The sequence below is a fragment of the Dermochelys coriacea genome, chromosome 6, assembly GCF_009764565.3.
Source record: "Dermochelys coriacea isolate rDerCor1 chromosome 6, rDerCor1.pri.v4, whole genome shotgun sequence".
In the NCBI taxonomy this organism is placed as follows: Eukaryota; Metazoa; Chordata; order Testudines; family Dermochelyidae; genus Dermochelys; species Dermochelys coriacea.
Genome location: NC_050073.1, coordinates 62560458 through 62587087, shown reverse-complemented (window position 1 = coordinate 62587087; position 26630 = coordinate 62560458). Strand labels below are relative to the sequence as shown.

At 42.1% G+C, this 26630-nt stretch overlaps 1 protein-coding gene across 6 annotated transcripts in view; it reads right to left on the bottom strand.

Annotated features, from left to right (window-relative positions):
• RGS6 (regulator of G protein signaling 6) overlaps window positions 1-26630 on the bottom strand; it is a 488602-nt gene that overhangs the window by 55028 nt on the left and 406944 nt on the right. For all 6 annotated transcript variants that reach the window (XM_038407253.2, XM_038407254.2, XM_038407247.2 and 3 more), the window contains one exon: window positions 20584-20770. In XM_038407253.2, coding sequence (XP_038263181.1) covers window positions 20584-20770 — 187 coding nt within the window. The remainder of the gene's footprint in view (window positions 1-20583; window positions 20771-26630) is intronic.

Below are 26630 nucleotides of genomic sequence, written 5' to 3'. Positions count from 1 at the left end.
ACACACTGTAAGGAGAGTGATCACTTAAGATAAGCCATCACCAGCAGCGGGGGGGGGGGGGGGGGGGAAGGAGGAAAACCTTTCATGGTGACAAGCAAGGTAGGCTAATTCCAGCAGTTAACAAGAATATCAGAGGAACAGTGGGGGGTGGGGTGGGAGGGAGAAATACCATGGGGAAATAGTTTTAATTTGTGTAATGACTCATCCATTCCCAGTCTCTATTTAAGCCTAAATTAATTGTATTAATTGTAATGGGTCGTCCTTCAGGATAGGTTGTAGATCCTTGATGATGGGTACCCACATGGCCCCACAGTATGCCAACATTTTTATGAAAAAAGAAAAGAAGTACTTGTGGCACCTTAGAGACTAACAAATTTATTAAAGTACTCCTTTTCTTTTTGCGAATACAGACTAACACGGCTGCTACTCTGAAACCTAACATTTTTATGGCTGACTTAGAACAATGCTTCCTCAGCTCTCGTCCCCTAATGCCCCTACTCTACTTGCGCTACATTGATGACATCTTCATCATCTGGACCCATGGAAAAGAAGCTCTTGAGGAATTCCACCATGATTTCAACAATTTCCATCCCACCATCAACCTCAGCCTGGACCAGTCCACACAAGAGATCCACTTCCTGGACACTACAGTGCTAATAAGCAATGGTCACATAAACACCACCCTATATCGGAAACCTACTGACCGCTATTCCTACCTACATGCCTCTAGTTTTCATCCAGATCATACCACTCGATCCATTGTCTACAGCCAAGCGCTACGATATAACCGCATTTGCTCCAACCCCTCAGACAGAGACAAACACCTACAAGATCTCTATCATGCATTCCTACAACTACAATACCCACCTGCTGAAGTGAAAAAACAGATTGACAGAGCCAGAAGAGTACCCAGAAGTCACCTACTACAGGACAGGCCCAACAAAGAAAACAACAGAACGCTACTAGCCATCACCTTCAGCCCCCAACTAAAACCTCTCCAACGCATCATCAAGGATCTACAACCTATCCTGAAGGACGACCCATCACTCTCACAGATCTTGGGAGACAGACCAGTCCTTGCTTACAGACAGCCCCCCAATCTGAAGAAATACTCACCAGCAACCACACACCACACAACAGAACCACTAACCCAGGAACCTATCCTTGCAACAAAGCCCGTTGCCAACTCTGTCCACATATCTATTCAGGGGATACCATCATAGGGCCTAATCACATCAGCCACACTATCAGAGGCTCGTTCACCTGCGCATCTACCAATGTGATATATGCCATCATGTGCCAAAAATACCCCTCTGCCATGTACATTGGCCAAACTGGACAGTCTCTACGTAAAAGAATGAATGGACACAAATCAGACATCAAGAATTATAACATTCAAAAACCAGTTGGAGAACACTTCAATCTCTCTGGTCACTCGATCACAGACCTAAGAGTGGCTATACTTCAATAAAAAAGCTTCAAAAACAGACTCCAACGAGAGACTGCTGAATTGGAATTAATTTGCAAACTGGATACAATTAATTTAGGCTTAAATAGAGACTGGGAATGGATGAGTCATTACACAAAGTAAAACTATTTCCCCATGGTATTTCTCCCTCCCACCCCACCCCCCACTGTTCCTCTGATATTCTTGTTAACTGCTGGAATTAGCCTACCTTGCTTGTCACCATGAAAGGTTTTCCTCCTTTCCCCCCCCCTGCTGCTGGTGATGGCTTATCTTAAGTGATCACTCTCCTTACAGTGTGTATGATAAACCCATTGTTTCATGTTCTCTGTGTGTGTGTATATAAATCTCTCCTCTGTTTTTTCCACCAAATGCATCCGATGAAGTGAGCTGTAGCTCACGAAAGCTTATGCTCTAATAAATTTGTTAGTCTCTAAGGTGCCACAAGTACTCCTTTTCTTTTTGCGAATACAGACTAACACGGCTGCTACTCTGAAACTTATCTGAAGACTGTTAACAGGTCCCAAACAATCTTCTTTTCTCAGGACTATCCCTGCCCATTTTTTTTTATATCTTTCTGTATAGGTCAAGTTTTCTAAAGCTTTTGTCATTTTTGTTGCTCTCCTCTGGCCTACCTCCAATTTGTTCACATCTTTCTTAAAGTCTGGCACCCAGAATTGGACACAGTACTCCAGGTCAGACCTGGAGTCGAGCAGAACAATAATCTCCCGTGTCTTACATATGACACTCCTGTTAATACAGCCCAGAATGTTATTTGCCTTTTTTGCAGTTGCATCACAGTTGACTCATATTCAATTTGTGATTCACTATAACTCCTCCTTTTCTGCAGTAATAACGCCTAGCCAGTTAGCTCCCATTTTGTATTTGTGCTTTATTTTTCCTTCTTAAGTGTAGTATTGTGCATGTGTCTTTATTGAATTTCACCCTGTTCATTGCAGACAAATACTCAAATTTATTAAGGTCATTCTGATTTCTAACCATGTCCTCAAAAGTGCTTGTAATGCCTCCCAGCTTCATGTCATCTGCAAATTTTATTAAGGTACTCTCTATTCCACCATCCAAGTTATTAATGAAAATATTGACTAATTGACTAATCTGACCCAAAATAGATCCCCACCGGACTCCACTAGCAGGGGGGCTGGAACAACTTTTATAGTGGGGTTGCTGAGAGCCATTGAACTAGACTGTAATCTCTGTATATGATGGAAACCACTTCAAGCCAGGAGATGCAGCAACACCCTTAGTTCCAGCACCTGTGCCCACTAGATACATCCTCCCAGTATGACAACAAACCATTGATAATTACTCTTTGAAAGAATCTTTCAACCAGTTGTGCACGCACCTTAGAGTAGTTTCATCTAGACCACATTTCCCTAGTTTGCTTATGAGAATGTCTCTCAGACTCATTGACTTTAAGGCCAGGAGGGACCATCGTAATAATCTAGTCTGACCTCCTGCACATTGCAGGCCACTCTTGTAATAGACCCATAATCTCAGGCTGAGTTACTGAAGTCCTCAAATCATGATTTAAAAACTTCAAGTTATAGAGAATCCACCATTCACTCTAGTTTAAACCAGCAAGTGACCCGTGTCCCTCACTGCAGAGGAAGGTGAAACCCCCCCAGGGTCTCTGCCAATCTAACCTGGGAGACCATTCCTTCTCCACCCCAAATATGGTGATCAGTTGAACATGGAGCATGTCATCAAGACCCCCTGCCAGACACCTTGGAAAGAATTTCTGTTGTAACTCATGTGGGATTGTGTCAAAATCCTTACTAAAATTCAGATATACCACCTTTACTGCTTCCCCCACATCCAATAGGCCACTAACCCTAAGTAAGAAGGTAGTTAGGTTGGTTTGGCATGATTTCAACTTGACAAATCCATGTTGGCTATTACTTAGCACCCGGTTATCCTCTGATTGTTTAATAATTACTGTGTATTACTGAGACCTGGCTAGATGACGCAGCTGGAATTGTCGTGGCTCACATTGCTTTAGCTAATCACTTAGGGTATGTCTACGCTGCAAAAAAGGTATACTCGGCTGAGGTTAGCTGACCTGCATTAGCAAGCTTGGGTTAAAACAGCAGTGAGGACATGGGCAATGAGACTTTTAACTCAGGTTAGCAGCTTGAGTTCAACCCCAGGCTCCTTTATAGGCTTTCACGCCAACTGCTAATCTGAGATAAAAAAATGCATTAACCCGAGTTAGTTAATTTGAGTTCAGAACACATTTTTTTTTTCAGTGTAGACATACTCTTAATCTGGAATATGGAGAACGGCAGTGAAAATATAGGTTTGCTTTGTGCATCTGATATCAGGCAAAGCTGATCTCCCCTCCCAAGGATGGATTAGTTTGGGTATGTGCACCTAATATCAGGAGTCTCACATATTTATCTAGTTATGAAGCCCCATGTCACAGTAATACCTGTGTCTCACATTTGTTAAAACAGTCACAAAATGATCTCTCCCCCTTTCTCCACCTGTAGGAGTAAACATGAACAGTTAGCCTGGGTGTATTTTTATGCCTGTGGATGTGAAGAGCTAATTGTGGAAAGTGAAGTCAAAAAGAAGAGAGCCTTGCATTTTGTTCTGAAGGCAGTAAGGTCTGTGGTCTTTCTCCTCTCTTTGGGTAGTGAGCTGTATCGAGTTACATGGGAACCTCTCTGAAAATTCTGTCTCCCTGGGGTTGGCAGCTCCATCATTCCTATGGAATGCAGTCATTGCAGGAGGCGATGGTTGTGGATGCAGAGATGATCTCTCATGTACCTTGGGCCAAATTCATGCAGGAATTTGAGTATCAAGACAAAGACCTTGAAATGTGGAGAATGGAGCACTGAAGGGATGTGCACACAACAATCTGTTTTACGGTTAGATTTTTCAGGGTATATGGCTCCATTTCTCGATAAAGTGACATGATCATATCTAAGAATGAATGATATATATATAGTTAATGATCATCCTCTAGCAAAGGAACTAAGGTAAAGTATTCATGCTGATTAGATCTACAGGTATCATTTGTTCACTCTCACCTGTGGTCTAGTGAGTGTGATCAGAACAACCCTGCTGTAGGTTAACTCTTTCTCCTAAAAGATCCCAGAGGTAGTGCAGGTCACTTGTTTCTACTCTCTGATACTGTACGGTATCTCCAGACAACAATCTTTGCTCCCCAGTCTCTGAACTTGAGCCGCTGAGAGCTACAGGTCTGTGTATATCCAGCACTCTGGATAAAATATCCCTTTTTTGCTTACAACAAGTGAATTCTGTCTCTTCTCAAGTCTGAAGAACACTATACAGTGCAGGAGGTGTACAGCCATTCCATATTCTCTCTGCGTAGCCTTATATCATGTCTGTTACATTTTGCAAATAATTGCTCAGTTGCTGTTGCAACATCTGTTACACTGTAAATGTGAAAATAAATAGTAAATTTTAAAAAGGAAAATGTTGACACTTCTGTGGATTAGAAAACAAAGGACCAACTAGGTAGTAAATCAGGGAAATTTTCTTTATCATAGTTATGAGAGACGGAAAGGAAATCACGCCCCGGCTATGGCTGACAGCTGAAGTGTGGGGAAGTAAACCCTGATAAGACGCAGCACCCCTCTGCTGTTTTCCCTTCACATGCCACATCTTTGGAAAGAGATGAAGTACAAGCTTTGTAAATGTTCTTGACAAGAAAGGAAAGAAAAAAAATATCAAAGTTGGAAATCCAGACGGGAATGTGGGAGGTGGATGAGATAGCAGAAGCTGTCTCAAAGCTGCACCTGCTTCAAATCAGTGTGTTGCAACAAGATCTTAAGTCTCTCCCTTTCCCCTCCCCCAAGCAATCAAAGTACAATGACCCTGACTAGGGCAGAGGATGGCAGCCGGCCAACCAACCAGGACCTTGGGAATACCAGACGAGGATGTTGGAAACGGCTGAGTGATTTAAAAAATAATTTTATAATGCACTCTTCTAGGCTGGGTACCTGATAGAGCTCAGCAAGCATTTTCTTCATTCAAAGCGTCCTTTCTAGTGGAAAATCTTAGCTATTTTCTCTGAATTGTGTGTACAAGAGAAGGGCAGTTTCTCTGGTTGAAAAGTGGGGTTGTTGTTTTTTTATATCCATCCAAAATTTCATGTGCTCACCGCCTGGTGCAAAATCTACACAAAGTCCAAACTTTTTAGGTCTTGCAGGCTCTGGGATCAAGTATAATATTCTTGCAACCTTCCAACTCAGATGGCATTACAATATGCCCCAGATTCTACCTTGCTAATAGAGAGTGCCCCACATTCTGGTATATATTTAGGAGTAAGCAGAAGCTAATGCTTGTCTGTAGCTGTTTGGATGGACCAAGACACATCTTGAGATTATCTACACCCTGTATGTTTTAAGGTACAGTTTCTATCACATTTGGAGTATAAAATGTTCTTTTAGAATAAAAAAAATGCCCCCTTAACAAAGGATCTACACAAGGCCTGTGCACCACTTAAGTTCCACAGGCTTCACATTACATTCCTCCAGCTTGTCCTCTGGAATCCTGCCCTGGCTTACAGGATCCTTGTAGCACAACAGCACAAACACAGACCCAGGGATCATCAGCAAGCTCTGTGCAATAAAAGAACAGAACAAACCCTGGAAGAGAGTCAGTTACAACATTTAAACCTTTTCTGTGTCATTGCTGAACTTAATGTTCTTAATAAGCACTCTTATCTGATCACCATTTAGTCTAAACGAGTACTGAGAACTGCACTGAAACTTGATTCAGATTAGGTAGGAGGAATTGCCACATCAGCATCAGAAGCAGAAGGAGCTGGTAGCAGATGAAGTTCAGAGTATGCATGAAATATGTAGCAGAAGGAAGGATCTAACCTTACCATGCTCTAAAAGAAAAACACCCTGTCAAGGTTCCTTCCCTACTCTGAACTCTAGGGTACAGATGTGGGGACCTGCATGAAAACCCCCCTAAACTTATTTTTACCAGCTTAGGTTAAAACTTCCCCAAGGTACAAACTATTTTACCTTTTGCCCTTGGACTTTATTGCTGCCACCACCAAGAGTCTAACAAATATATAACAGGAAAGAGCCCGCTTGGAAATGTCTTTCCCCCCAAAATCCTCCCAAACCCTAACCCCCTTTCCTGGGCAAGGCTTGATAAAAATCCTCACCAATTTGCATAGGTGAACACAGACCCAAACCCTTGGATCTTAAGAAAAAATGAAAAAGCAATCAGGTTCTTAAAAGAAGAATTTTAATTGAAGAAAAAGTAAAAGAATCACCTCTGTAAAATCAGGATGGTAAATACCTTACAGGGTAATCAGATTTAAAATATAGAGAATCCCTCTAGGCAAAACCTTAAGTTACAAAAAGACACAAAAACAGGAATATACATTCCATTCAGCACAACTTATTTTATCAGCCATTTAAACAAAACAGAATCTAACGCATATCTAACTAGATTGCTTATTAGCCCTTTACAGGAGATCTGAGCTGCATTCCTGCTCTGGTCCCGGCAAAAGCATCACACAGACTGAGAGAATCTTTGTTTCCCCCCCCCAGCTTTGAAAGTATCTTGTCTCCTCATTGGTCATTTTGGTCAGGTGCCAGCGAGGTTATCCTAGCTTCTTAACCTTTTACAGGTGAAAGGGTTTTTCCTCTGGCTAGGAGGGATTTTAAAGATGTTTACCCTTCCCTTTATATTTATGACACACTCATTAAAAACTCAAAGGGTTTTAATTCAAAATACCCTTAGCCTTCCACAGCGCACACCCAGAAAACTCCACTCTTCTGCATTTGTTTTTTTCTTGTTTCCATTGCATTTTCAATTTTCTTCCCTTTTTTCCCTTTTCAGACTACCTTTGTGTAATCATTTTAGCAGTGTCTGCATGTACCAACTATATTAAAATTACAAAGTTCCCTGGTTGAGCCCCCTAGTTAACTAGAGTGGTGCTAGCTAGCATTGCTATGGTTAAATGATCATTGTAGACTCTATTGGAGCCCTACATTTTTAGAAATTTATAGTTTAGAAAAGAAATGTTTCAGGCTGGTAACTGACACAAAAGGTCTGCCTGAGAGTGAACTGCTTTGGAAAATTTGAGAAAAATCTATTTGACCATTCTCAAGTTAAGTGACACAATAAATTACATCTGAAATTTTAGCTGTTGGTTTTCCTTTGCACTCAAACAAGTGATTCTGTTATTTAACAACTGATGCGTAATTAGACCATAATATGGACTTACCTCTTTGCTAAACTAGAAAAGCATAAAACCATGACTGCAATAAACATTGGGATAAAGGTACAGTAAGGTGGTGATGGGGAAAAAGAAACAACCATAAGCATTCAGAGCTCATTTTTAGTAATGTAGAGGAATCCGCTGTTTATCCCTGTAGATCCATAGTTGGAAATGCAATGTAAAGCTTTATGGTTAGTTTATAATGTATAGATGGTAAAATAACATATCTTTAGCATCAGAGCTATTGGAAAACTATGTGATAGTTGGTTTTTCACCCTCAAATATATGGTGGAAGTGCAAAACTGCTAGGTGTTCTTTACATGCTCATTGTGGGAGCATACAAAGGTGTAGAGTTCTGGAATTCAGTATAATCCAGAGGTCAGCTTTGTACTATAGGAGGATTTAGAGCTAAATATAAAAACAACTCTCCTGGGAGACAGGAGGGGACTCAGTATTCTAATGTCATATGAGCAGCTTTAGGTTTTGAGAGCAATGATCATTACTAAGAAGTTGATTCTCACAATATGGTGAAATCCTGGTCCTTGGCAAAAAGACTGAGTGAACAGGCTTTGCCTCATGAAGGAGGCAGGCTTTGCAGGGAATGGAATCTCCTTTCAACCAGGAGACACTGCATAGTGAAGCCTCCATAAACTGTAGTAGTGGCCATAGCCCACTGCATCCCCATACATGTTGTCCAGCTGATACAGAAGGTTCTTGAACTTACTGTTCAAGACTTTGCCGTAGCCCCAATCCATCTGCCACTTCCCTTTCCACGTTCCCGTGAAGAGAACACTACTACAAAGCTGAGTTTCATTGTGTGCAGGGATATTTGGAGTCCCTCTGCAGCAGAAGTGGCCCTATGGAAGTAGCCTACAATAGCAAATATCATATAACATGTCAATGGCAGTGGCTATATACAAAAAAGTGTCCCTACTGTGATAAATTATGTCAGTCCTTTTGGAGATAAATGGAGAACACATGCTGGGTCCATGGGTAGATTTGTGCTATTCGCAAGTTATTGCAAAGTATCATATCATATGTTTGTATGCTCTGACTACAGAATTCAGATCAGATTTTGGCTTCAGAAGTTGTATGTTGAGTCATCATGGAGGAGTTGCTATTGTTTGCGGCACAGGAAGCTAGTATGCTCAGTATTCTGCAGACCACTGTTCCCTGAGGAAATGCTGTGTGGACAAACACATTGGCCAATGTACTTCTCATCTCATTCTCATGTGCTTTGGAAAGATCCTATATTACTGAATGTACAAGGAGGGAGCTTGTTCCTTAAGCCCTCTTCCTAACCCCATGCCCTTGTGCAGTACCGGAAGGGAGTCAATCATTGAGGTCTCATCCCGCAGAGAGACAATAGCTTGACAGAGACTGTCATTTTAGACTTCATGACAATATGTCATTTGTCATGAATTGGTGAGATTTCAAGTCCATCAGTCCAGTCACAAAATATGGACACTAATTCAAACCAACAAATTCAAAATGAAAATCATTTCAAAACCATGAACCGCTTCAAGATGTGTAGCATGCACATACATTCTTTTTAAAAAAGTCAGAAAACTGAAAAAATTAGTTGTTGAATACCTTCTACTGTGCAGAACCCTGGTTGGTATCTTATGTCTTCTTCTTCTACAGTAACAAGGACTCAGATCTAACCCTTCACCTTCACTTTCCTGATTTTCACTATTTGCTACATATACTTAATTGTTCCCCTGAAGATGGTCCCCCATTAGATTCATGGTGTTTGGTCATAGGCTGCTCTGTGAAATCCACAGGGTATTTATTCATCCTTTAGTCTGCATATTAATGCAAGCTTAACAGACAGACAGACATGGTGAGGGTTCTGGGGAGAACTATACTTCTGCAATCACAATAGACCACACCTGGGTAGAGAAATTGGAGAGAAATGGAAGGAAGTGTTGCCCCCTACAGCTGAAAGGAGCTGGACACAGACAAAGGAGCAAGGGAGAACATTACACCTGGTTTGTGCACAGTCTCTTCCATAGAAGGATATCACAAAAAGTTTAATAACTGAGAATGTTAATTAGGAAAGTGCAGTCTGGAGATAACAGCAAAAGACTGAGTCAGGACTCCTGAGGTCTGTTCCATGCTTTGTCATTAACTTGCTCTGTGACCATGACCAATCTCTAAACTTCTCTGTAGTGGCTCAGTTTCCCCATCTGAAGACTGGGGATAATAATACTTATTTTCCTTTACAGGAGTAAGTGTGTATGTGGGCTGGCTAGATGAATGGAGGTTGAAAGACATGATTAAATTGTTTGTAAAGTGCCTTGAGGGTTTTGTACAAAAGATGTTACAGCTCTGCAAAGGTTTATTATTTTTAAACTTTCCTTTCTTCCAATCATTTCTACTCAAGACCCATCAAAAAGATCTGTCTATTGAATGAGCAATATGAAATACACAGCTCTTCATCTGATTGCTTCATTTCTTCCTTGCTTGAAAACACCAAACAAACAATACACACACACACACACACAAACTTTCTCAGAGGTTCTCGCTTTCAGGAGAAGGGAAAATGAGAGCTAACCCCACACGTGAAGAAGATCTCCATCAACCCATTAATGTCGGAGTTCAACATGGTCCTAATATTATTACAAAAAGAAAAGGAGTATTTGTGGCACCTTAGAGACTAACAAATGTATTAGAGCATAAGCTTTTGTGAGCTACAGCTCACTTCAAATGCATCCGATGAAGTGAGCTGTAGCTCACGAAAGCTTATGCTCTAATAAATTTGTTGGTCTCTAAGGTGCCACAAGTACTCCTTTTCTTTTTGCGAATACAGACTAACACGGCTGCTACTCTGAAACCTAATATTATTACAGTAATAGTCTCAGCTAAAGATGGAATGAAAATGAAAGGCTGATCGCTTGAAAATTTTGTAGAAGTTCCTATCTCTATAATGTGCCAGAACAAACTGGATCCAAATTTGGGGCTGCTGAGATCTGGACTTGGATCCAAACTTCACAGGCCAGGTGCATCTCTAGTCTGAGCAGATGGAGTTTGGCACAATGATCTAACTGTGCTTTGGAATTAAGTATCTGAGCAGTACAGTTAAACCCTTACTTGAGCTGGGATCAGAACTGAATTTCCCTAAATCATCTCCATATTAAACAATAGCTGATTACCTCATGTAATTGAACATAAATCTAAAATAGCTGTTTGGTTTATCAAACCAGAAAACAAACAAAAAAAGTCCAACTAACCATACATAAAAGAAACGTCAAGGGCAACTTTGTGGCACATTCTATTAAAGTATGCATGGCTCCAGAATCTACCAGGAAATGTCCTACAACCAAGCATTAATATCAGGAAATGCAGTGCATTCTTGTGATATTGGTTCACAATGTGGCCTGTGAGACTGGAACATAAATCAATGGCTCTCTGAAGGGTAGAGGACATTTCAACTGGCTAGGAATCTAATAAAAATTTGAAAAATAAAATAAAATAAAATAAAATAAAATAAAATAAAATAAAATGGAGTTTATAAAAAAAACTAAAAAGAATGTCAGGAGAAAGCAGAGCTTGTGTGTCACATAATCAAGTCCCTATTTCTACCTCAATTAAGAAATGGGTTGGTGATCAGCAGCTTCATTTGCAGAAAGGGAATGTTTGGATACACCAGTACCTATTTACTTTCCAGAGCTGACCCTGGCAGCGTCATGTCTTAGGGCCTCACACTGGTTGCTCAATGATGCTGATAGCTGTTCTGAGAGTTTAGAACTTGCTAAGTGGTGCACTGGTTTAATTGAGCTGACCTTTCCCTATGGTGTCCTTGTATTAAAAGCTGCTTTAGTCCCAAGTGAACACTGTTTTGATCATTACAATCTTTTGCTTAGTGGACAGTTGTCTAAGAGCAGAAAATAATCATTTAAATTGGCAGTGTCTCCTCCAGAGGAGACAAGGATTGGAATAACAAACGATGCTGCAGATCAAGGTTGAGGAGCATTAGCATAGCTGTGTATATGGGGGATCAGGGAAGAATGAGCAATGGGGATTGTGCAGATGAATGAGGTGCACTTGTAAAAGTATCAGGGTGAGAGTGGGGAGCTGGGCTCAGGAGTGGAATAGCATAGAACAGGGCTAGACAGGACTTAACTGTACTGGCAAAGATGGATGGGGGCCTGGGATGTGACTGGAATAGAAGAGGCGCTACAAGGGCAGGATGGATGTGCATACACAGAGCAGTGTGGGAATACATGAGTAAAATATCAGATGGGGGGAGCTTTGCAGGGCCTGATTGAGTCATGTTAGCAAAACTGAATTGGGCAAAGGTGGCAAAATCCTTACTCGTGCATAAATCTATCTTATTGGGACTACTGTAATGCACACTAAATTTATCTAAAATGTACATCTGGATTATAAGTACTCCAAAGTTCAAGGATGTTTGGATCTAAGATTTTTGTTCAGTTCAGTATAAAGTTAGGGGTCATTAGCAAAATTCAACCCCACTGAAAATGGAGGTAGGGGTGTGACTTGGATCAAGAGGTTTTGCCTGGGGCTCTTCTACAATGTTTTCATAACCTCCCTTGTTGTTCTGTGTGGTTGTAACTTTTCTGTATAAATTCTTAGTGCAGGGAAGATATGTTCTGTAAAGCATTGTGTACATATACAGTGTTATATAAATGAATTATAACAATAATATGCTATAATTTGACTTTTTGGTCCTCATGTGTTCAGTAGTTTGAAGCACATTTTGTCATATTACTTCCTTCCCTTTTATTCCTATGCCAACATTTCTTCCCTGTTTTTCCAGTGTGCTCCTGGTATTCTGTACAGATGTCATCTCATAGTTCAGCATGCAGGCAAGTTACTACTCCATGGTCACCTTTTCCTATTTTCTTAATTCAGATATAGTGTTTTCCTTTTCTCAGCTGAGTCAACCCTTTCCCCTCTTAGAGCATCTCGAAGTCATTGGCATTTAATGAATGCAATGTTTGGTAAACTGAATTTGTCTCTCCTTATACCAGGACTTTCACATTGTTTTATTCTGTCCCCTATCTTGTGTAGTTTTAACATAACAGTCACATTTCTGCCTCTCTGCCATTGGTACGTTTTGACTGATTCTGTCTGGCTTACACCACAGGAATGTGATGTGTTGAACTCTCATGGGATCTTGGTGCCTGTACACTGAGATAATGGAAAGGTGCCCACAACATGCCAGGGTTTTGGAGCCAGCCAACAGTTTCACAAGGGGGCAATGCTGACCAGGGAAGGGATGTAGTTAGGGTGCTCAGGGTATGCTATGCAGAGCCTACACTGACGAGGCTCCAATTGAGCACATACCATATCTTAAAGCAGCCATCTTCAGACTGAGCCCCTGTGAAAGCTGGCTGTGCAAACAGAATCTGCCTTTCTCCAGGGTGAATCCATGGTAGCTCCAATAGTCTAGTTTTCCACTAGGCATATGGCATTTACGTTACCTCCTATGTCTGCTTTTTCTCATAATTTAGCCTCATTAGTTAATTTGCCAATTAAGTCAGAAATTAGTGGTATGGCTTTCTGAGGGCTATAAACTATTAGAAGCCATCTACAGTGCACAAGCAGATAACTTGGATACATGATCCCCATGAACTCACTGAATTCTATCTTTGGAGTGTTTTTGTAGGTAGAGGAGATTACAGGAGAGCACCTCTGATTCATTGAATCTCTTGGTCATGGGAATATTTCCATTAATTGCAACAGAAAGTGGTGGAATCAAAATCTATCAGGAGGCAACCACATTTAACTAAAACTTGTCTTAGGAACTCCCATTTGATTTTATTAACTCCCTTTGGGCAGCAATTAAAGTTGAAATTGATCAGTCCCAGTCTAGATTTTCTGCATCTTTTTTCAATTAAAAGTTTATTGAAAAGCAAGATGGACTTCTTAACAATAATTCTACTTATTGTAATAATTTTGTTTTGCACTCACTCTTGTTGTGTCTGAAATAACTTTGGGCTATATTTTCCCATCACAATTTCTCCTGCTTAAAGGGGATTTGCTGATGACACAGAGATGCCACAGCTTCTGGTCACCTGTTTTGGGGTATGGCTGAGGGAAAAAGGTATGCATTGTTAATCTCCTTGTTACAAAAACTGCTTTCAGGCTGTTTTAATTTATGCTGGGGACTGCCTTGGAACCTTTGCACACACCCCTTCTGACTCGTGACCAAGATACAGAGGAATAAATCATTTGATTCAAGTTTGAAGATTCCTCTCCTAACCTTATAAAAAGCACTATTCTACAGTCATGGTCCAAAATACATCACAGCTGACAGCAGTGTTAGTGCAGCATTTTCACTAAATTAGATCTCTGAGAGATGTACAATCTAGTGTGCATAAGGCATGGGGATGAATGGAAGATTGTTCTTTGTACCCAATACAAGCAGGCTGAATATCTTGTAATGCCATTTGGCTTATCCTATGCCCCCACAAAGTTTTAACATTTTGAAAATGATGTGATCAGGAACATTCTGGACCAATACCTGATCATATGCCTTGCTGATATACTGGTGTTTCTGAGAGTCCTGAGCAGCACTACCATCATGGCTGGTCCATCCTGTAGAGGCTTTTGACGCATGATTTGTATGCCAAACTACAGAAATGCATCTTCAACCAGTCCACCATTGAATTTTTGGATTACATTATTTCCCCAGAGGGTATTCAGACGGACCTGCACAACTGGACAGAATCCCAGACCCGCTGAAAAATTCAGTGCTTCCTGGACTTTGCAAATTTTTATAGGCAGTTCACCATCAATTTCTCTGAACAAATATCTCCCCCACCCCCTGACTTCCATCCTTCATAAAGCTGTTTGGTTCACTTGGTTGCCAGTGTGCTTTTAACCATCCTTTACCATGGTCACAAATCTGGCACATTCCGATCTGACTCGCCTATTTATAGAGGAAGCAGATATGTCCAATGTGACAATCAGGGTGGTACTCCTGCAGCGATTTGGACCCCAGCATACCAATCTCTGAAAACTCACCCCCCACAGAAACGAGTTATGAAACACTGGACAAGGAGCAACTCACAATCAAAACTGCTTTTGAAGAATGGCGTCACCACCTTTGAGGGAGCTCAGCACCCACTACAGGGTTTTTTTTAACCATAAGAATTTTGAGTTCCTCTGCAAGGCCCAAGCTTTGACAGTTAAGGTGGGCTTTGCTCTTCTCTTGATTTGAGTTTACAATCACTTACCACTCAGGAAACTGAATTGAGAAAGCTGAGGTTCTATCACAAAAGGGGGAATACTACTGAGAAAATGAGAAACTTACTTCTGAGCTCCCTACCTCCTCAAGCCTAGTAAGTTTGTCAATGCTGCAATTCAGCAAGACCCGGTCCGCCTCAAAAAAAGACCCACTCACCCAAGTAAAATAGTCTACACCCTTAGGGACTAAGAGGCACAGTTCCATGCAGGATGGGACAACATACTTTGAGAGCGTATATGTCCCCCCGGGATACCCCCGACTGGAGGTGCTATGACAGTGCTACAGCATTCTGCTGGCAGATCATTTTGGCCACCTTAAGACCTCCCACATGACTGCCCATTTTTTCTGGTGGCCCCACATACAGGTGATCGTGGGCTAAGCTCAATAGCTTGACCCGGTACTTAGTTGGAACTACCAACTGTCTCTGAGATATCAGTCTTCCTGGTGTGCACCAGAAAGAGTTTCCTTGTATAAAAGTCCTCTTTGTGCAACAAACCTGGATCAATTAGAAGAGCTGAGAGGTGGTGGGTTGCTCCGTGCTGCCGTCCAAGCTCTCTGGAGGCTTTCATCTACTTCCTGTTCAGTCTGGAACTGTTCCCTTGATGCTGGAGACATCGGTTCCTCATTGGATTGTGGACCTATGCTTGGTCCCTCTGGAAGTGATGTAGGGGATGGGGCTGTTTCCGTTGACTGTGAACCACTCTCTGCTGGTGCAGTATGTTGGGGTTCAGGCTCCGGCTGAGCCTCTTGTGTAGGGTTAACGGCTGCTGCCGGTTCAAGTTCGGTGGGGCCCTCTGGTGTTGGGGTTGCACGTACTGGATTCAGTGCTGGCAATGGGTCTGGTGCTAGTTGTTCCACCAGTTCCGGTTCTGGCTCTGTCTGGGTCTCTCGGACTGGATCCACTACTGCTGTTGCAGACATTGGCCTGAGGTCTAGGTCCATCACCTCTGATCGGGTCCTGGTAGGAGTTTCCGGAACAGAGCTAGGAGTGATGGCTTGTTTATCCTGGCTGCGGGTGACCATTCCCACCCTCTTGGCTGGCTTCACATGATTGGCCAAGTCTTCCCCCAACAGCATGAGGATGGGATAATCATCATGGACTGCAAAAGTCCACGTTCCTGGCCAGCCCTTGTACGGGACAGGCAACTTGGCTGTAGGCAAATTGAAAGAGTTTGACTTGAAAGGTTGAATCATCACTTGGATCTCTGGGTTGATTAAATTGGGGTCCACTAAGTAAGCATGGATAGCCGACACTTGTGCTTCGGTGTCCATCCACGCGGTGACATGCCTCTGCTTGTTACATTTAAAACATTGTCCAGCTGACGGGTCTCTGGGGTGAGGGGGGTTGCTGGAGAACAGTGTGGCGGGATAAGGTGGCTGGAGGGTTCCTTGGAGGGTAGGTGGGGTCTTGGGCTGCCCCCGGTAGTAGAGTGTGGTCTGAGGTTGTCCCTTCTGGTATCCGCTCCAACTGCGACCAGTTTTTTTCTTTTCTGCCACCTCCACCCATTTGGCTCCAATCTCCCCCGCCTCGATTACAATTTTGGGCTTCCCATCTAGGATGTATCTTTCTATTTCCTCAGGAACACCCTCTAAGAACTGCTCCATTTGCATTAGGAAGTGCAAATCTTCTGGATATTTAACACTTTCTCCTGATATCCAGGCATCCCAATGTTTCACAATGTGGTAGGCATGTCGGGTAAATGACACGTCTGGTTTCCACCTTAGGGTTCTGAACCGCTGACAGGAATGCTTGGGTGTTAGCCCCATTCTGACTCTTGCCTTGGTTTTAAACAGTTCATACTGGTTCATGTGTTCCTAAGGCATTTCAGCTGCCACCTCAGCTAAGGGTCCACTGAGCTGCAGCCTCTGCTCTACCATTTATTGGTCTGTAGAGATGCTGTACCGAAAGCAGGCCCTTTCGAAGTTTTCTAAGAAGGCCTCGGTATAATCGCCTGCCTTGTAGGTGGGGAACTTTCTGGGATGGGAAGTGGTACCTGGAGAAGGATTGCTCGGGTTTGTTGGTATATTCTGCTGAGCCTTTGCCTTCTCCATCTCCAGTGCATGCTTCCTCTCACTTTCCTTCTCCTCCTCCACATGCTTCCTCTCTCTTTGCTTCTCCTTCTCTACATGCTTCCTCTCTCTCTTTCCTTCTCCTCCATTTCTTTGGCCCTTGCCTCCATTCCCATCCGCATGAGTTCTATCTGTCTTTCATGTTCCTTTTGTTTTTCCTCAGCCTCAAATCTGGCTAATTCCAGTTTTTGTTGAACCGTGGAGTCTGTCATCCAAACCTCTCTGTTTTTAACTAACTTTACACTCGAGAGTTAGAAATAAAACAAACAAACAAAAAACTTGGCTTGTAAAATTTTGCTGTGCTGTAATATGATACCTATATTCTCTGATAGTGATTGTCAGCCTACAGAAAAATCCTAAAAAAAAAGCCCCAAACAACAAAACCAAAAAAAAAAAAAAACCCTCCCCAAAAAAACCCCTAACACCTTTGTCTCCAGGCAAATAGGCAGAAAACCCCTCTAGTTGCTCTTAGGTAAAAAAAAAACAAAAAACAAAAAACCAACAACTTCTTCAGGTCTGTGAAGACTGGTGAATTTCCCTGCAGGAGGTTAACAACCCTGCCTTTAGGTAGAGAAAACTCCAGCTCACAAAAGACAATTCCATTTTGTCTCTGCTCTGGCCCCAAAGCAGAGAAAAAAAACCCTCTAACTGCTTTCAGCCAAAACCCTGCTTTTCAGCAGCCCAAAGGAAAAAAAAATTCCTTTTTAAGATCTGTGCTTCTTGTTCAAAAAATCAAAATCCTTAACCCCCCCTCCAAAAAAACACCTTTGTCTGCAGACAAATAGACAGAAAACCCCTCTAGTTGCTCTTAGGTAAAAAACAACTTCAGGTCTGTGAAGACTTGTGAATTTCCCTGCAGGAGGTTAACTACCCTGCCTTTAGGTAGAGAAAACTCCAGCTCACAAAAGACAATTCCATTTTGTCTCTGCTCTGGCCCCAAAACAGAGAAAAAAAACCCTCTAACTGCTTTCAGCCAAAAACCTGCTTTTCAGCAGCCCAAAGGAAAAAAAATGTTTCCTTTTCCAATCTGTGCTTCTGGTTTAAAAAAATCTCAAATTGATCTCAAAATGATTTCAAGTTAATCCCACCACTCTGCCACCATGTCAAGGAACTCTAGGGTACAGATGTGGGGACCTGCATGAAAACCTCCTAAGCTTACTTTTACCAGCTTAGGTTAAAATTTCCCCAAGGTACAAACAATTTTACCTTTTGCCCTTGGACTTTCTCTGCCACCACCAAACGTCTAACCGGTATTATTATTATTAGGAAAGAGTCCGTTTGGAAACGTCTTTCCCCCCAAAATCCTCCCAATCTTACACCCCCTTTCCTGGGGAAGGTTTGATAAAAATCCTCATCAATTTGCATAGGTGACCACAGACGCAAACCCTTGGATCTTAAGAACAATGAAAAAGCATTCAGTTTCTTAAAAGAAGAATTTTAATAGAAGAAAAAATAAAAAGCATCACCTCTTTAAAATCAGGATGGTAAATACCTTACAGGGTAATTAGATTCAAAACACAGAGAATCCCTCTAGGCAAAACCTTAAGTTAAAAAAAGACACAAAAACAGGAATATCCATTCCATTCAGCACAGCTTATTTTCTCAGCCATTTAAAGAAAACAGAATCTAACGCATCTCTAGCTAGATTACTTACTAAGTTCTAAGACTCCATTCCTGTTCTGTCCCTGGCAAAAGCATCACACAGACCAGAGAGAGAAGCTTTGTTTTTCCCTCCCCCCAGCTTTTGAAAGTATCTTGTCTCCTCATTGGTCATTTTGGTCAGGTGCCAGCGAGGTTATCCTAGCTTCTTAACCCTTTACCGGTGAAAGAGTTGTTCCTCTGGCCAGGAGGGATTTTAAAGGTGTTTACCCTTCCCTTTATATTTATGACATAGACCGTCTGACTAAAATGGCCTACTTCATCCCCTGCAACCATCTTTCCTTTGCTGAGAATACTGCCCAACTCCTGATGCAAATCCTAGTTCATCTTCACAGACTTCCAGACCACATAGTTTCAGACCAAGGCCCACAGTTTACCTCTTGCTTCCGGTGCGTAGTGCTCTGATTACTGGATGTCTGCATAGTTACCTCCCCATGTACCATCCCCAAACAGATGGGCAAACTGAAAGGGTGAACCAAGTACTAGAATACTTTAGATGTTTCATGAACTATCACCAGGATAACTGCTCCATGCTTCTGCCATATGCAGAGTTTTCATATAGCACTGCCAACCAGGCCTCTTCACGTCAGAGCCTCTTCTTCTCAAATTATAGGTTCCTCTCCCACATTCAGCTGGCATTACCAGCAGCCTCCCTGATCCCTGCTGCCACCAACTATGTCCAACAGATTCAGTTTATCCAGAAGGAGCTCAAGAACCAGCTAGTGGTGAAGGCGGCTTACAGGAGGCATGCACACTTTTTGACAACAGGGAACTCTGGCATTCACAGTAGGCCAAAAGGTGTGGCTTGCTGCAAAAAATCTCCCGACCAGTCGACCCTCCCGAAAACTGGACCACCAGTTCCTGTGACCCTTCCAGATATGACAACAGATCAACTTGGTTACCTTTATACTACAGCTTCTCCAGTCCCCAAAAATACATCCAGTTTTTTATATTTCCATTTTGAAGCCCCATATTAATAATCCCTTCCCCAACCAAACCACACCACCACCACCAGTCAAAATCCAGGGTCATGAGTAGTTCAAAGTGCATGCCATCCTCGATTTCCTATAGACATGTGGTCACCTGTACTATCTTGTGGACTGGGAAGATAACGATCCCGAAAAGTACACCTGAGAATGTGCTGCCCTTGTCCATGCTCCAGGTAAGGGAGTTCCAAGGGACTCACCCCAACAAGTCTGGACCAGCACCACTCTGAGGAGGAGCCTGAAGGGCAGGTGATGTAAGCACCTGTGGGACTAGAACTTGAGACCATGGAGGTTCCAGGATGCTAACGCTTTCACATTGCCATCAGGAGCTCAGACTGGACTTTGTGAGGGAACCCTGTGAATCTAGACATTTCAGGAAGTACCATCCAGTGGGGCCTGTATGGCAGACCTCTGATTGGCCTATGCCAGTGTATAAACCAGGAAGCCATCAAAGGGAGCCGTGAGAGCAATGATGCAGACCATCTCCTTGCTTCCACTCCAGGCTTTGCCTTACTGTGAACCTTAGGCTCCATCTCTTGACTCATCCCCAACTTCACTACTTTCCTCCTCTCTGTAACTGGTGTCTGATCCTGACTTCCTGGTATCCTGACCTGGCACACCACTGACTCCGCTATTTGTCTCTTGATGCCAACTAACCCTGTCCATGGCCTGGAGCAGACACTTTGCTCCAACTTAGCACTCCTTGTACATTTGTCAGTTTAGGACCATCTTTGTTTCCAGGGGAATATTAGCCTCTTAAAGTCACTAGATTTAGAAAAATACAGTTCGACCTGCCTGAGCTGAAATCACTGAAGTCCTTTCCAACTGCACCTCTCTTTTTTTCTTAAAATTAAGTGGATAATGATCCCATAGTAGAATATAAGGAGTTATCATAAAACTAGCTATTTAATTTCTAGTTTCCTACTAGTAATAAAATCAAAATCCAAACCTGGGCATCTTCAAAAGTGTATCTCCCCGGGTCTTGCACGTTTTGACTTGTTTTCTCATAGCTGTGAGAGTCCAGGTTGATAGGGCTTTGTGCCCCTGGAGATAGAAACTCTTGCCAGATTTCCTCCACTCTGGTGGCTACATCCTGCAAAGGTTGTCTTTTGAGATCTTGGACAGCCAACCAAAACCTTTTACGGGAAGTAACAAAACAGAGAAGAAAGAGAAAAGAAAAAACTCAGAAATAATTTTGTGGATCAACCCTAGCAGAATCCTGAACCAGTGGGGCCTGGTCCTACACCTTCTGGAGTCAACGGCAGAGTATCTATTTATGTACTTGACTTGGAGAGGTCCAACATGCTCTACACCAATCCATTAAAACATTATAAGGGGCAGCAAAGTAACTCTAGAATGTCTCATTCAAAATGTGCCACTTCCCTGCATGTCTAACAGTATGCATACAAACTGGCTGTCACTCCTATAAGCCCTGCAGGGTCCACACAGCTACAGGAGAATGGATAGCCAATATCCAGAGTTTCAGAGAAAGGCCAAAGAATACATCCTGGTGAGCTTGGGCCATCACATGACACTGTAAAGGAATAATATTCCTTGCCCAACTCTCTAGCCAGTAGCAGGCCTTTCCTACACACCCGGACTTCTAACATGAGTGAGGTGAGTTTGCACCATTTTCTCTTTTGTTATGATCAGTGTCAAAATAATAGATTTGTCTCCTGCTCCTCCTTGTTACAAACTCTCTCACCAGACTGAAGTACTTAATCCATCTGTGAAATCTGTGAGAGACAGCAGTGAGCTATGCTACTTTGACCTTTTAAAGCCTCCTGCAGCTTGATTGGCTGGCCATTCATGGTCTCCTCCTCTACAGCCCTAGCAACTGGCAAGAAAGAGTAGAGGCAACCAGCCAATTGAAATGAAGAACACTTCAAAGATCAACAATTTTGTGGACCCACAATCAGCATCAACAGTTTATATGGATCATTACAACGAATATTTTTCATTCTCAAGGCAAATGATACTAGCTCATTGCTTAACCCATCTTCATTACAGCCTTAAAATTGCAATCTGGTGTGGTCCTCTGTGGACATTATAATGCAGGACAGATATTGTATAATGTGCAGGGTCAAACTGTATTTATAAAGCAGGTCTGTGAAAGGCCTCAATCCTTAATCTGTAAAAACATTCTTCTCAGGTTCTGACTGCAGGGGGACAGGGATTGAGGGAAAGTGTGTCATTTCATGGCTAAGACATGTAAAGTAAACAAGAAGCCCTTAGCAAAAAGGGAAGAAGGCAAAGCTGCATGGTCACTGTGCTCAGTGGTTGCATAACACTAAAGGGATCACAGCTTCCTGGAAAAGGAACATAGCCCAAGTAGTCTCCGTCCAAACAGCACACACTGGTCACAGGTGCAAGCAAGTGCATACGGGGCCAGATTTCCAATTAGGCACAGTAGGCACATGCCTAGGGGCGCCTTATCTCTCTAAAGCTGTGCAACACAAAGGTCGGCCATAGGCAGGGAAGGCACTGAAGATGCTGTGCCTAGAGGCGCATAAGGTGTAAATCTGGCCCTGTGTACATTATGTAAACGTATGCAAGAAGCGGCACCCACACCAAGGCAGTTGGGAATGTAGCAACAGAGAGGAGGCAGGGCTGAAACAAATAAGTAGAAGGTCTGCTGGGTAACATTCAGCAGGCACTGAGCAGGAAGTTATAGGCATGGATTGCCATGGACAAAGGAAGGGCAGAAACAAGCCAACAACAGCATCAGCTTTCTCCTTCTGTCCTTGTCCTGCCTGGCAATCATTGGGCGACGGTACTCAGAGGAGCCTGGCTAGGCATGACTTACTATCCTGAACTAATTCACATGAAGTGACTAGCTGTCCTACTTCGTGACTATTTGCTGGGGCTTTTGCAGAACTTTGGTGCACATGAGGCCTAATTCTGTAACCCTGACTTACAATGAGTAATGCTTATAGAGATTCTTTTATATATAGTTGCTATTCTCTCACTCTACAGTATGCTGGCAGTGAAATGCACTGGGACTGCACCAAGGCCATTTAGTCAATGTTCTCTAAGTTGGATTTCAGCAGTCAATTTTATAAAATAGGGAGACGTTTTTATTTTGGGTTGGCTGTGGTGTCCTATGTGTCCTTATTTCCTCTATCTTCTTTTAAGATGTCCACTTAGTTTGTAAGGGTGTCATGCCTGTAGCCTATCTTTTCCCCTTAATGTTAAATGAGACTGCAGAAAGCAGCCCAAAAGGGAGTGTATCTGGGGTATGAAGTTGCAGGAAGGTGGTGTGCTAGGGGTAGGATGGAGCACTGATACAGCAATTCCTAAGAGAGACTGCAGGAGCTGGTGTAACGTAGAGCAGCCTTTAGGCTGCTGAACTGGCCCCTGGCTGGAGAAGCTACCTTCCTGCAGCCTGATCTCTTCAGCTGAGGGTCTGGTCCTATATTTATAAACTTTATACTTCCTTCCCTGTATTGTCTCTCCCTAGCCTCCACCTGGAAGCTGCTCTCATTTCTGCATTTTAGCTCTGTGGGCAGAAAATGTGCCTTTTTTTTACTTGTTTGTGAGGCACCTAGCATGCTCGGGAGGACTTACAAATAAATAAGTAAATGCTCCCTCCAGTGCACAACCTGGGTGTAATGTGTGGGTATATTCTAGGATGAGACTACAGAAAGGAGCAGGATTTTGATCCCAGTCTCCTGAATGGTTATGTACAATTTGCTACCCAGGCAAACATGACATAAAAATTATTCTCACTGCTGAAGCACACAGAAGTTTTCTCTGTGCCCACAGTAAGTTCAGAAATAGAGTTTTTGTGCCCTCTGGTGGCCAAGAGAAGATTAGAGAAATGAATGTTGAATGTGAAGACATTTCAACTTCAGTAAAGTTTCAGATTTTCGTTACATCATTTGCAGTAAAGAATGCAACCATCCCAGTAATAAATCTAACTGACACTCATAATATAACTCAGACATCAGCATTGTCTTCTGTTCAGCCCTTCTGTAAATTCACCATAATACGATTGCATTTTGGTGCAAATGCTATGGTCAAAAATTTCTCATATAAACATTTTATTCAATGGAAAATTGGGTTTTCAATTAATTTCCACCCCCCATTTTTGATGTTTCATCAGAAAATCAAAAATCAATACTTTCAGTTTTTGGTCCAAAATTTTGGTTTTCTATTAGTAGTCAATATTTTCCATGGGAAAAAGCATTTTGCAACTAGCTTTGCCTTCGGCACTTGGTTTTCCAGAGTTAGTCCATCTCACCAACACACAGAAACATCTGCTTTAGTGTGCTGCACACTTTGCATTTCTATTCTATTCAGATTTTTATATCATGCTCATCACTGTAGTATCTAAATGCCTTTGGGCATTGTATACAAAGGATGGATGTGCTGTCTACTTAGGTCTGCGGTCAGAGGTACAATTTCCCTTCCCCTTGGATAAGCTTGGTCTCTCCCATGATCCCTTTTAGCTTTCTTTCCAACTGACACTCTTGGATGCTGGGAAAAATCTTCTGACTGGAGGATTGAACATCTCAGCAATCTGCTATACTTCTTTGAGCTCCAAAAAAACAAGAAAAGCAAATCAAATTGCAGATCAAAGATAGTGATAGAAAGGTGAAAGAAAAGAGTGAGAGAAAAAAGAGTGAAATCAACAGTCAGAAAAAGAATGGACTTTCCTGCTCTAACATAAATAACAGCCAGTAAATAAATAAGTTATAGAGTTCAACCAAACCCAGGAGTGCGTGAGCCTGATCCTGCAGTTCTTACATGGGCAGTTTCACTGAAGTCCCACTCAAAGGACCAATTTTGCTCTCCATTACAGAGGAGTGCCGTAGCCCCACTGAAGTCAGTGTAGTGAATCTGGATTTACACCAGTGTAGCTGAGAGCCGACTTTAGTCCAATTTGCTCCTTTCCTATCCATTGACACAGCTAACCTCATCCAGATTCTCATCATCTTGTGTCTCGATTACTGCAACATCCTTTTTTTTTTGGCTTGGAAAATGCAGTCTTGCCTCTCCTCATATCCATTCAGAATGCTGCTGCAAAGATCATTTTCCTAGCCTGTCACTTTGACCATGTCTCCCCTCTCTTTGCATCCCTCCACTGGCTCCCTCTTCTCTATCACATCAAATATAAGCTCATTGTCTTTACTGTCACAGAACTTCACAAGTTATCCCCACCCTACATATAATTTCCCATTCAGTATAAAATAGTTGACTCCCAGTTCCAATCAGCCTGTGATGCCTGTCTCCATTGCCCACTTATTACATTTTCAAACACCTTGTTCTTTTTTCTATGCTGCCCTTCATGCTTGTGAGGATCTCTCTGAAAACATATAGAAAACTAACTCATTATCCTCTTTCAAATCTCTCCTTAACTGTGCTATGTGGCTTGCTTACATAAAACTGGACAATGGTTAGACTGCTGCTGTACAGAGACCACTGCCAATCATGCTGACCAATACTGTCATTGTTTCCTGGTACTCCCCATCAGTTTTTCTGTATCCATCTTTTGTCTTATACTTAGATTATGAGCTATTTGGAGCAGGGATTGTCTTTTTATTCCATGTTTGTAGAGCATCTAGCAGAATGGGGTCCTGGTACATGACAGGGGCTCCTAGGCATTATGATAATAATGAAATGTAAAAACATTTCAAGGAACTAAATCAGCCAGTCAAGTACACATTGCAGGAAACCTCTTTGGTTGCACTCCTAGTAACTTCTGAGTTTTCCAGTATTCACCCATTTGTATCTGTCTTGTTGGCCACTCAGTAACATATGGGTCTATTCTCCCCTTGATGTGTGCATGTAACTCCTATCAACATGAATGAGGGTTGCATTCATGCCCTAATGAAAGAATATGGCCCCATTGTGATCACCTCACACATCTATTGATATCTGTTGGTTGCAGGTTCTTTAAAGAATGGTTGCAGATGGGAATTTTCTAGCAAGCATGGAGCATTAAATAATCGTTCATCCTAAAGAAATTACCTACAACTTCTCAGACATTCATTAGTAAGTACAAGTATAAATTTTGCTTGATTGTGTCTAGCACTGGCCTTTCCTCTGCCCCTCCACACAATTCCACACCTCTGTTGGTGCAAAGCCTTCTACAATCCAAGATGTTTCTATTTTCTCTTGTGAATAGGTCTTCATTTTTCTCTCCTTGTGTTAGTTATTATCTAAGGCCTCAGTCAGCATGGGGATCTGCTAATATGGAACCCTGTGTTTTTGTAGAGTCCCACTGGAGTTAAGGATCTGTGTCAGTGGATCCCCAGGCAGGGTCAGGGCCTATCCTGTAAACTGTTGTTTAACTCCGTTGGGCTTTGGGATAGTTTGCGTGAAAGGCCTCCTTCCCTTTTGCACGTACAAAGGCTTTACCTCAAGGTTAAAGAGAATACATATTGGCATGGGGAGTGGCTAGTGGTGACACAGAAAGGTAACAACTTGATTTCTAATTATGGTACCCTCGGGATTCATTAGAGTAGGCTGACTGCATGCACACTTGCCAGAGGCAAACCTTTTGCCCTTCATTAGTCCAAGCATGAATGCATTTCACAGAGGGAATCTGAGGAACGCACCATATTTAAATGGCAAAGATCTAACCAGTATTTCATAATGGCAGATTAATTGCCAGAACAAGAACACAAATGTACATAAGTGCAATGAAGATGTAGAAGTTCAAGAGCCACTTAAAGGGGCTTGGTAAGGTTAAAGACCATTTAAAAATATTGCCTTACTTGTGTTACAAATAACTTTTTAGATTAGTAAAAGTAAAAAAAAAAATGAAAATTGTATTTTTTTAAAACTTTTTATGCTGTTCATTTACTTTTTAAGATTTCTCATTTGACTCAGGTTCCCTATAGTTTAAAACAATTTTCCAGTGAATTTCACTTTTCTCATGCACTAACTCAGTGCTCTAATGTCTGCATTGTCCACCCAGTTCATTCATATTTCATTCTTAAAGTTAAAATAATTACACAAATTTAGAGCCAGTGAAAGACACTGGGTTTG